Source organism: Ammospiza caudacuta, chromosome 2, assembly GCF_027887145.1.
Source record: "Ammospiza caudacuta isolate bAmmCau1 chromosome 2, bAmmCau1.pri, whole genome shotgun sequence".
In the NCBI taxonomy this organism is placed as follows: Eukaryota; Metazoa; Chordata; class Aves; order Passeriformes; family Passerellidae; genus Ammospiza; species Ammospiza caudacuta.
The window spans coordinates 61,133,422-61,145,551 of NC_080594.1; the positions used below are offsets into that span (position 1 = coordinate 61,133,422).

Genomic DNA, 12,130 nt, shown 5'->3' on the forward strand with positions numbered 1-12,130 from the left:
ATAAAGACCCAGCTATAGAATAGTCCTTTCTTGAGCTCTGGCATGGCTGCTCTGTGTCTCCAGGACTCTGCACATGAAGTCCACAAGATAAGGCATCTCTGAAAGGGATTCCCAGTTATCATTTATTCTTCAATAAGTCTCTTTTTTTGCTTCTTAAAAAACAGAAATTCTCCTTAAAGTACAAAATAAACTCAAAGTGTTTCACCCAATCTTTTTCACAGAAAAGCATTCTTCAGCTCCTTAGAACAAAGCAGAAAATAATCAAAGTCTTGTATTAAAGATAAAAGTGTGATTATCTTTTTTCCACCTTCACAGCTCACCCAGCGGGTGGGAGGAAAAAAAGGGTAATTCATGTTATCTCTCAGTACAAAATAACATTAATACTTTAAAGATTCCAGGAAAAAAAAAAAAAAAAAACAACCAAATAAAACCACACCACAGAAACAAACACCAAAATACCCCACAAAAGCAACATTCTTTGAAGACCTGCTTGCAAATACCTACTGTAAAATGTTACAAGCTCCTCCTTTCTTGTACTTGGCCAGCAATTTAAGCATTGCCAATGCATGCATCACTAAAATGCCTTAGCAGATTTCATTTCAGTTTTATACAAACATATGTCAGAATCTGGAGTGGTAATGACCACTGTGTCTTAAATAGTGTAACTCTTTCCATTCTAACCCTGCCTACTTCTACATAGTATGTTCAGTCATTTTTAACTTCCCCAAACTATCATGTCTTTGCCTGAAAATTTCCTTTAATGGACTCTATTTTGAAAGCTTATGTAGACACACAGCAATTATGAGAAGCAACAAATATTGCACAGCATTTAATGACAGAAACTGGTTTGCTTTGTCCAGGCATACTCCAGAACAGAATAATGTATTTATATATATATATATATATATATATATATATATATATATATATCCATATCAAAACTTAAATATATTGCCCTGTGAATACATATGTGTGTTGCACATATCAGGAATACACACTAATGAATATTTCACTTTAAAAATAGGTTTAAGACCCCAGGATGTGGTGAGAGAAACAAATTTGCCAGATTTTACAACAGTTGTGGGGAAAAAAAATTGCTGAGATATTTTACTAAAGATGGATGTACAGTACATAAATTTAATGGCAGAATGAAAATAATGGAAAATACGAATGCTGAAGACAGATATCCTGTAGCACCCTTCAGTCTGTTCTGTGAACACTACCAGGTGCCAAGAACTTGAGGACGATTGCTGTGCACTTCCTCGCTAGTGACACTATTCATATCACTGCAGTTGCAGAGTACATTACAAACTACATTTTGAAGTTTACAAAGTGCATTTTGAAGCTGTGCAGAGTCACACAATCCTAATGTATATAAAGGATCTCCACTGGGGTAAACTTTGCCATGGCATTTTCCTGAGAACTTCTGGTGCATTAAAAAAATCGTGTTTCCTTAACCAGAAAGGAATGAACCACTACTTAGTTGAGTAAATTGGGAACCATTACAACAGGGAAAAACAGATCACATTGCAAAGAATGATGCTTGTGCATTTGAACACTGGTATCACTCACAGCACTTTACATTTAGGTGAATTAACAAGCTAGGGTAAACTGAGAGAAATGTATACCAGAAACAAACAGGAAGTGACTGCTGGGACTTGGCACTGTCAAATGTCACCATATGGAAAAGGTTAGAAACTTTTTGAAGGCTCAGTTCCTAAATGGATGGTGTGAAGGCAAATAAAACCACGTTGGGGAATTTAATTAATTTACTTTTATTACTCCATAATGATTTAAGATCTCAAAAAAATATATGTTAATAACTCAGATAAGAAAATTCAAGTAACAACTCTTGCCATTTAACTAAACAACACTGTACTATCTCCACTAATTATAACACAGTCTTGCTTCACAGTATCTGCCATGTTACAGCAATTTCATTACTAACAAAAACCACTGGGGTGAAGGAGAGGAAGAAAGCTTTATCCCACATACCTTACAAGTGTATTTATCTTACTCAATACACCACATTTTCTTGCATTTCCTGAATTGTACTTTCTGCTCCAGAATGTCTGCTTCATGCAAAAATAAACACAGGCCAGAAACTTAATGCAGATTTGAGAGCAAACCACATATCCAACAGAGGTTTTGCATTAACTGGATGTGGAGCCATTAAAATAGAAAGCTAGGTCAGTGATAAAAGTGCTACTCTTCATATGCAGTTTTTTATAGAGTACTCAAGACAAGAGTGGGAGCTGTAACTGTGCTCATCTAACAACTATACTTCCAAGTATCCAGGGATCTTTTCATTTATTAATTTTCTGCTGATCCTCAAGGTGAGGAGAATTCAAAGAGAAAAAGTGTGAGCTCTAATTTGAACTTCCCCTTCTCGACACATTTCTGCTATAAAGAAAAGAAAAAAGGCCATCTTTTTAAGGAATGTGCTTTGCACTACAGCAATTAGCTTTAAAGCAACTAGAAGCCAGCTGATGACAGGCAGTTTTCAGGCTGTAGCCCCAAGAACTGAAGTCATCTGTTTAAGGAAGGCACTGACTCTGCCTGTCTTAACCAACATCTTAAAAATTAAGAAGCCAAATTTAACACACACATGGAGAACTTTCCATTACTTCAATCTCCAATGTAACCCTGCTTGTAACCCAGCATCATCATATATACTACTTCCAAACTGTCTGACTACAGTTTTCCAAAATTATCAAAAATCCAAAATGTATATTCTTAAAATGTTTGTTGGCTTTGTTGGTTTTTTTACCAAGCCATGTTTTATGAGCTAAATATTCAGGTCATTCAAAATGGGAGGGAAGGATAAGTAGACATTACAAAATCAAAAGCTGTTTCCATTAGGGATTTTGGCTTAAACATGCTCAAACTTCACAAGGTACCTGTCACCTATTTATTGACTAGTGTTTCCTCCATGGAACACATACAAACTCCCCAGATGCAAAAGCTTCCAGGATGACATTTAAAGATACTGGCTTTAATCTCACAGAAATCCTAATCAGTTTTGGTCCTGATTTCCCTAAAGGTACCTACTGCTACAGTGTAACTCTACAGCCAAGTATGGGGCTTTAGCAATCAGCTCCTAGTGACAAACAACATGTTGGCCTAAAGAATAGTCCTTTAGTCCTTTACACCACTACTTGTTCCCTCCTCCTCAAGTTGGCAGACACAAACACATGTTGATCTTCAAGTTTTCTGTTTGGGGTAATTAATAATGGCCACATTTTGACACAGATATGCTTTAAAGTATTGTAAAAATTTAAGAGATAGATATGCATAAACTAAAATTGCACCCGTAACAGAAGTTACAATGATGTTCAGCCGCATCACCAATCTGTTTTTCTTAGCAACTGACTGTAAAAGTAGTTCCACTGAAATCAAGCTAACAGCTTGCCAAGGAAGTTGCTATCCAGTGAGGGTAAGCTATGGCAAAACTGGACAATAGTCTTCTAAATAGAACTGTGAATCAATCATTAGCATATCACAAACAAGCAATAAACTTTGGTGTAATTACATCTGCCAATAGATTACTCTTGCTTTTCATCTTCTCATTCTCTTATTCACCCCCTGCCCTCAGTTAAATAATTAATTTGTTTTATTTAGGAAGAAAAGAGCAAAGAGTAAAAACTGCCTTTGAGAACTACAGATGTTAGAAGTTTTTAGGCTTCTGTTTGTGCTAGTGAAAGGGGTTTGTTCTTGTACGTATATTTCCTAAATCTTGTTATACACACATTAAAAAAATCCACTCCTGAGTGATTCTGTCTGCAAAGTATCACCATATGGTAGCTTTCACAAATGATCAACTGTACCAAAACATCTAAAAATAACATCTTCCTTAAGTAAAACAAAAACAATTACCAGCGGAGACTTTTGGGTATAGTTCTGAGCTAAGGAATCAATACCACGTCGCTGAAATGCTTCAAGTAAGTAAATAAGCAACCTCTGGAGAAAAATAGCACAGTCCTAAATGGCCCATAAGCATCAATGATAAATGTAATATACATGCTTTGGGTTCTTTCAAAAGTCTATTCTTAGATGTAAGACAAACCCAATCCATTTAATTAAAACCTTAGCTTACAAACACATCCACCAAGTAAGTGAAGCTTAACAAATCTAATTTGAATGAAAGGGACTAGCTGGGTAAAAGAGCAGCTCCCTGATGTTCCTTGCTCTAGTGGTTTCATGTAACCACTGATCACCAACTACTACAACAGCAAACATACAACACCCTTAAACTAAATGGGAGTTGTCTGTCTAAATATAGCTACTTTTAAATAATGCATTGTGAGTTATAAAATAAAGTGCTACTGAATTATTTAACATGGGTCTCATCTTTAACAATGATATATCACTTTTAATTAAATTGAAAGGAAGATGTTTATATGTGGAGTTGCATATTATTGTAAGTTGCAACCAGTAAAGCAACATTTTAACTCCAATTATGTCAGCAGTCAGTTTTTCCTATATATATCTGATTCACAGAAATAGAACTGGGACGCAAGCTAAGATAAGCAAAGCAAGACTTGCAGAGCTGTCTTAGATCTTCAGGCGATCCCAGTTCAGCATTCATTCACAACCTTCAGACACAGAATATCCCACCCATCTGTAACAGTTGGCAAGAATTGGCTGGGACCTCAATCTCACCAACCTGTATCGACAACATTCACAATAGGCACGTTTTCCTTATGCAAGTATCAACCTCTTTGAGAGCAAACACGCAAATGCACTTAATACCACTACAGCTAATAAAGGCATCGTGCTCTTTTAAAACGTCCTGAAGACACAAAAGGGTGTTAAAGCTGAAAGTTTGTGTAGAACTACGTTTCCAACACAATGCAACAGTTGTATATTATTTACTATAGTAACCTTTCAGCCAGGTCTAACGTCTGTAAATGCAAAATTAACATTTAGCAACAAAATGGAATGACACATCTTGTTTAGAAGCTTTCAGGAAAAAAACTGCTTTCCACCTCACATAACAGAGTAACATTACTGTTTAACAATCACTGCTTAAAGGTGGCTGCCTTTTGCACGTAGTGCATGGAGCAAAAGCCCAAGGGAAGAAAGCACCAACCGGACAGGACTTCACTAACTAGTAACTTTAATGGGTGCTCTGTAGAGGAAACACCACCACATGACCTATTGTGTAGAAATCAAACCCTAAGTGTGATCAGTTCAGGCCTGCATGGAGCCACTTTGCCCCTCAAAACACACTCTTCCAAGAAAAGCCCTGATTTTCATGTCACTGCATCAATAAGCTCTCCCCAAGGTGGGTTTGTGCAGACCCCATCACTGACTGTGGACCACGCTTTGTAGAAAGTTCTACACAGCAAGTCTGTTTCATTATGTTTATGCTTTCAAATGCCTGCTTGTTGATTTTACAAGGGGGGGGGGAAAACTAAACAAACACACCATCCATGAAAAAAGTTAATTCCACCGGGACAACTTCGGCAGCCCGAGGCAGCCAAAAAAATTGCATTAACCTAAAATTTTGACAGCTGCTTTACGCATCCAGTGCCACGAGCGAGGATGTATAGAAGTTTACTTCTCTTTCCGCGAGGTGCCTTTCAAAGTGGAAGCCGCCTTTCCCTCCTTGGCAGCACTCCCGAAGAGGAGCCCGACGTGCCACCGCGGGCTCGGTGCCCGCCGCTCTGGCGGGGCGCACGGCAGCGGTCCCCGGGACCGGCGGTGAAGTAAAACGGGTGGGCAGCGGGTATGGAAAGTGGCGAGGAAGGGCTCGCTGAGCCAGCCCACCCGCGCCGCAGGGTGGCAGGGCGGGATCCCCGCGGCAGCGGTGCCCGCCGCCGAGGAAGAGGAGCCGGAGGGAAGGAGGGAGGGAGGGAGGCAGCCCGCCGCTTCCCCCACACCCAGGACGCCCGGCAGGGCAGGGCGGCTGCCGGGGCAGGCAGCTTCCCCTCCGGCCAAGCGGAGCGCCGCAGCCCCGGGGGGCTCTTCCTGCCAGCCGGGGACAGATGTGGACGCAACAGCTGGACGGGGAGGAGGGGAGAGGAAAGGAAGGAAGAGGCACGGTTGTCTCACAAACCTCCCCCCCCCCCAACCCCCCGCCGCCGCTCCCGGGGATGCGGGCGGGGATGCAGCGGCCGTCCCCAGCTCCGGGTTAGCCCCGCTTGGGGATGGGGATGGAGGAACCGGCCGTGAAGGCGGCGGGGCTGGCCGGCTCCTGCCCGCCTTACCTTGCTGCGGATCTGGCCCGAGGTGGACACTTTCCGGATGAGTTTCTGGGGGCCCTCATGCTCCCCTTCGCTGTCCGACGACTCGTCCGCCGGTCCCGCCGCCGCCGCCGGGGCTTGAGGCTGGGGCTGCAGCGGGATCCCGGCGCCGCTCATCCCCGACTCGGCCCCGGCCATCTTCCCGGACTCCTACCGAGAGAAAGCACACGAGCCCGGCTCAGCCAGGGCAGCCGCTGCCGCTCCCCTCCCCGGGGAGGAGGAGGAGGAGGAGGCGGCGCGGGAGGGTGGGGAAAGAGGCGGTGCGGGAGGGCGGGACGGGGGCGGTGGCGACCGCGGCTCTGGCGGAGCGGGGCCGCCCGCCCGGCCGCCATCTTCCGCCGCCCCCTCCCACAGGCAGCGGCCGCGGGCCGCGCCGCCCGCCCCCGCCCGCTCCTCGCGACCGGGGCACGGCCACCCGCCGGCGGGCGGAGCTGGGCGGACGGGGCCTGGCCTCCTGCGCCCCTGCCGACCGGGAGGGGCCCGGGGCGGCCGCCGGCTGCAGGGGGCGCCGGTGCCGGGCGGGCCGCCCCCGGCAGGAGGGTGCCCGCCCGCAGGTGAGCGCCGGGGCCAGGCCGGCCGGAGAAACAAGCGACGGGGAGCGGGAAGGGCGCCCGGCGCCCCGCACCTGCCCGGGTGTCCTGCAGTGTCCCGGCTGGCCGGGAGATGGGCCCGGCACCGGAGCGAGCACCGCCCGCCCCGCCGGGCTCCCCCGTGCGCTCTGTGCCGCCCGGGGACACTCGGAGGGCGGCGATGCCGAGTTCCCAGCGCAAGCAGGGCGAAAGCGGGCGGGTGCCGTGCCAAGCCCTTGCCCCGTCCCGGCCGAGGGCTGTGCCGCTCTCCCCTGGGAGCGCAGGATGTCTCTTCGGGACTTGGACGGACGGCATCTGATGCGATGGGCTCCTTATCTGTACGCTATTCCTCCAGCCGGTCAACCCCGTGGTAACTATCCATCAGCGCCAAAGTCTTGGACAGTTGTAGTAAATGCATCTATTGCTTTCCAGTGATTTTCTCATAATAGCTTAATTTTCTTGTTATTCTGTTCATTTCTGTCTTTGTGAAAGAGCAGCCCTTACTTTCGGGGGATAGAAAGGGTCAGTTTTCCTTTTTCATCTTAGATCTGGCATCTCGCACAATCTCAAAATGTCACCACATGTTCTGAATTGTGGGACTTTGAAATTATTGTGGCTTGTATGTAGTCAGTGTTCAAAATAAGTGTTTAAATCACAGCAATACTAAATAAAACACACAAATCCTAGCTGCATGGGCCGGATTAAGCATAAGAAAGCAATCAATGCTTGTGGCTTCTATATTCCCACAACTCTATTTATATTTCCAGAAAGGGAACGAACATCTCTTAACATGCTAATATAATGCCGCAGTACCTAAATACAAAGCATTTAATGAGGAAAAGTAAACAACTGTACAACCTATTCTACACTGCAGACACCTTGCCACAGTCTGAATTTCAAATAGTCCAGAGTTTTTATAGTCCAGCCCATTTCTTTTATTGGCTTTTTTATTTCTAATAGTGTAGGGGAAAGCAATATTTTCATGAAGCCTTGGAGTTCTTGTGGCTTAGTTCTGTGTTACTGCAGCAGGTGCTTCAAATACAATTCTACTACCCACCTCCACACAGGACCAATTGTGGAGGTTATCTTTTAAAAAATAACAAGAGTAACATTTAAAAATTCAAAATATCTATTTTAAGGATTCAGAAGTTCTATTTTAAAGGCATTTTGATCAATTTACCTACACATTCTATCAAAATATTAATAAGGCCTAAATCCTATCATTGATACCTCATCTCAAAATGACTGTGAAAATAAGGACTAATTCTGTCTTATCTCACTCTTCACCTGAGAAGGAGTTCTCCATTTTTCAAAACATGGGATCAAACTTGACCAGGTGCAAGTATGCATTGCTCCTAGTAGGTAAGTTTAGGGCACAGCTAGGAAGAAAGATAGTAAAAGCAATATTTATGGACACTGTGTCTTTCCACCCTCCTTTCTTCCTCTTCACTATCTGAATTTCAGGAATAGCAGATTATGCCAGAACATGTCTCACCGCAATTCCTTAATTCTTTTGAAGGTAAATGTCACTTGAATATTGCAAGGGGACTACAAGATATATTTTCCTAACATATTGCACATAATAGTAACTGTGATTTGAGAAACACTTGGTGCTGACAGAACACAAAGAAGACTGGCTACATTTAATCCAACTGAATTAAATAGTGCTGGCTGAACAATAGTAGTTACTGTAAGAATAAATACAAGTCTTCAACTTCTGTTCATTTTCAGAGCTTAACTATGAGCACTAGTAGCTGCACCATGCAGAGGGCACCATGCATCTTCACCTGGGCTACCTCAGTGTGCTCTTCCTCACTCCTGACTATCCAAACACAGAAGTGTGGTTACCAGGAAAGAAAGCATTAGCCTTTCACTTCCAAGCAAGTCTCTTTCATCATGTCTTGGTAAACTTCAGAGTGCTATGAAAGAAACGAAAAGTACTAGGAATGTTCTCTCAGGTTACTTAATGTGAAGATTTTAGTAGCAGTAACCTAAGTCTGCAAATTGTAGGAAATGTCCCACGAGAATAGTTCAGCAAGAATATGAGAACATGGTTTCTGTGAAGCACATAGTGGACTCTGTGAAGTTACAGGCTCTAACATCTCCAGTTGTTTAATGCGTACAGAGTTCTCCAAAATGAGAAACCAAGTGTTAAGCATTGTTGAAAATACAAAAGTTACTCATGTTAGCATAGAATTTTTTTTCTACAAATATATACATTGCCGAGGCACAAAGACAGTTCTAAAGATATCACTATTTCCACTTGTTCTTCTTTACAAAAGTATTAATAGATAATCAGGGTCCAGTTCCAGCCTTTACCCAGATAAAGCTGCCTAAGGCGGCAATGAAGTTCACCTCAAAAAAGATTTGCAACTTGACTTCTATCCCTTCATGTCACAGCTGGCTTTCTCCCTGGTGGTCCATGTCAGACTCAATTTTTGGATTATTTTGGAAATATTGGATAGCACCTTTCAGCCCAGTGACCACAGCTACAAATACTCTGGCACAAATGGTACCACTGGACTTCTGCAAGTTGGGCTCTTGAACAACGTGGGACTCTATGCAGCCATTAAAAACACATACAGTATTTGCACGTGCTCTGTCTTTCACTTAACAGTTTCACACTTCTTAGCAATGACCTTAAATTTCCTAACTGAAGCAAGGGAGTAAAAAGCATAAAGGTTGGCATTTAAAGAAAGATACTCAAACAACAAAAACCAGCTCTGCTGACATCATTTGTGCTACGGCAATTAATATCAGCTGATAAACTGCCCTTTATGCAATACATACATATTTACACTGTGATATTGTATACATGTAATATACACATATACACTGTGAGAACATTTTGACTCAACCACATTGAGTCCCAATAGGACATGTGTCACTAAAATGCATATGCAATATAGAAAAAAATCTAAATACACATTGCACTCTAGCTGCACTGAAGATCATAGTTTATAATACAGATTACTGCACTATTTGATTTCAGCCCTAAAACTCATTCTCTTTGTAACAAGCATTTTCACATTCTTTTTTTCCAAGTCAGTTTGGCATCTATAAACTAAAGCGTAATGCTTTTCTATTCTTCATCTCAGAAAGTTTTTCTGAGGGAATTTGAATCAATAGTGTGTCAGGTTAACAATTCATTATTCACGTTGTTTAAAAGATTTTATTGAATGTTTCCTAATTTTGGTGGTTAGTGATAGCTATGGTTTTTGACTGGGCTTCCCACTCTGAACAAGTTTATTTCAGACTTGCCTGTCTGAACTCCCTCTGCAGATCAAATTAGTGATACTATTCTTTCTTGACTTCCTTACTTAGCAAAGAGGAAGCCGAAATATAACAACATGTATCCATACCACTGTTAAAGAAAGTAACTGCATCACTTGTGGCTGGTTTGGGGTTAGCCAAGGGAATTCTGTAACCTGTAGGCTACAAAATTAAGGAAACTACTGAACTGTGCTGTATGCTTCAAAATAAAAAGGTCCAAACCACAGCAGGTAATAAAAGTAAACAGATGCTTTGTGAATGTGTTAGAACTTATATATGCATTTCAAAAGTAAGGTAAAGCCAAGACTCAGGTCTCATATAAAATATGAAAATTGTGTCCAGAGCTTTGTGAGTCATGTGTTATGCACATTTTTACTACAATGCCACCAAACCCCCTTTGCAAGAATGCAGGGTGTGCCTTACATTTTAAGTCATGTTTGCTTAGTTCCATCATAGGATCTTACACAACTCTTACTGGATTCAGGAAGAGCTTTTCCACTAAAAAGTGTGGTGTGAGTTAAGAAAAGGTCTTTATAGAAATTTGAAGTAGTACACAGACAAGTCCAACCCTGACTGGCAAAAGGACTTCTCGCTTAATTTAAAGTCCATAACTTATTTCTCAGAATAGCTATAGGAAGAGCATTTCCCAATAATCAGAAATTTGCATAGGTTATTAACTTGCACAGATTCAAAACCTGCAAAAAATAGTTTTCCCTATCTTACTACTCTTTGTTTCAGGTTTTAAGAGCAGGGGAGAGAGTATACTATGTTTTCCCTTTCATCATTCAGGTCTTCACCTGAATCTCCCTTTGCCCCCATTATCATAAAAAGCCTGCTTATGAGCAGATGGAAAGAACAATGTGGCTCTTGCCACAAAGACCATGTATTGTACCAGCAGGTTACCAGGTAAAGGATTGAGTGGATTAGCTGAAATTAGAGTCTTGTAAAGGAAATCGGTGCAGTGGTTAACCTTAAAACTGCATTCATGGATGTACTCTTTAACAAATGCAGCAATGAAATGATAAACATGACCCAAATCCTGGCCCTTACTGGGGGAGGGGGAAATGGAGAAAAAAAAAAAAAAATATGTGCTCCTTGTTTATCTAAGCCATGCACACAGAAGGAAACGGGCTTGGATGCTTCAGCCAGGACTCCGCATTTCCAAGCGGAGAGGGGCTGCAATCCATCTGCCTCCTGAGTTTCAGCTGAGTTTTGGATGACGGCAGCAATTTAAATGTCATGTTTAATAGGATAACGCATTCGCAGGAATTGACTTCGCTGCCTTCCTCCCACGATGTCTTCATCTCTCCAGGCAAAAATCTCGGGTTTCCCTTGCCTGATCCTTTCAATTTCAGCTCCATGTTACCGGAACACACATACAGCTGTTTTCCCTATCACAGCTGCATCTCCGGCAACAGTTTCGGGGCTTGAGGACTGCAGAGGGCAGCGAAGGGGGATGTTCAACTTAACAACAAATATTAGGACAGTAAAAATATATTTGTGAGGGCTGCAAATCCTAACAAGGAAGGGAGTGAACTTAGTTCATCCCCAGGGCTCCGCTGCTGCTTTCCTGAGGGTGCACACACCAAGCCACGCAGAGAATGGGTCTCCCCCGTTTTCTTTTAAAACTGACTTTACAAGTAAAACCTGGACCAACAAAACGAGTTAGCAAAACATGGTACAGCCATCTAAAGAGGAGCTTGGCAGTGGCACAGGTCCATGCTTCATGTTGCCACACCAAGTTCAGGGCCAGAGGCAGCCTAGCCTTGACCTCTTAGATAGCCTGAAATCTCCCAAGCAGCTACCCAAAGCCTATTTTTAGCCCTCGCTGCCTGATGTGTGTGTGCGTTTGCACAATGGAGAAAAGCCCAGGAGCGGGACCAGACTGCCCTGAAAAGGGAAATCTGATTTTATCGTCTGCTGAGGATGCCGGTGACATGATTTCCTTTGGTTGGAAGGAGGGTCTTCCAGTTCCTTAAACAAACCGCAAAGGCACCTCACCGCAGCTTTCCGCCTGGCCAGTTTGAGCGCTCCCCTCCC

At 43.1% G+C, this 12,130-nt stretch overlaps 2 protein-coding genes across 2 annotated transcripts; both read right to left on the bottom strand.

Moving 5' to 3' along the window:
- Positions 1-5,585: 5,585 nt before the first annotated feature.
- LOC131572414 (forkhead box protein Q1-like) lies at positions 5,586-6,386 on the bottom strand. Its single transcript, XM_058825588.1, has 2 exons — positions 6,213-6,386; positions 5,586-6,005 (listed from the first exon to the last, which is right to left on the bottom strand). Exons 1-2 carry the CDS (start codon positions 6,384-6,386, stop codon positions 5,586-5,588), a joined length of 594 nt encoding a protein of 197 aa, XP_058681571.1.
- A 12-nt stretch (positions 6,387-6,398) lies between these two features.
- LOC131572415 (basic proline-rich protein-like) lies at positions 6,399-11,451 on the bottom strand. The gene is made up of 2 exons (XM_058825589.1): positions 11,209-11,451; positions 6,399-7,160 (listed from the first exon to the last, which is right to left on the bottom strand). Exons 1-2 carry the CDS (start codon positions 11,449-11,451, stop codon positions 6,399-6,401), a joined length of 1,005 nt encoding a protein of 334 aa, XP_058681572.1.
- Between the last annotated feature and the right edge of the window lie 679 nt (positions 11,452-12,130).

What these genes read in the sequence shown, in the direction of transcription:
- LOC131572414 (XM_058825588.1), bottom strand. Translation starts at nt 6,386, where the DNA reads ATGGCCGGGGCCGAGTCGGGGATGAGCGGCGCCGGGATCCCGCTGCAG. An exon ending in CGGGCCAGATCCGCAGCAAG is followed by an intron (nt 6,006 to 6,212) that starts GTAAGGCGGGCA and finishes CTCCCCGTCCAG; the next exon opens with CTGTTGCGTCCACATCTGTC.
- LOC131572415 (XM_058825589.1), bottom strand. Translation starts at nt 11,451, where the DNA reads ATGGAGCTGAAATTGAAAGGATCAGGCAAGGGAAACCCGAGATTTTTG. An exon ending in ATCCAAGCCCGTTTCCTTCT is followed by an intron (nt 7,161 to 11,208) that starts GTGTGCATGGCT and finishes CTGGAGGAATAG; the next exon opens with CGTACAGATAAGGAGCCCAT.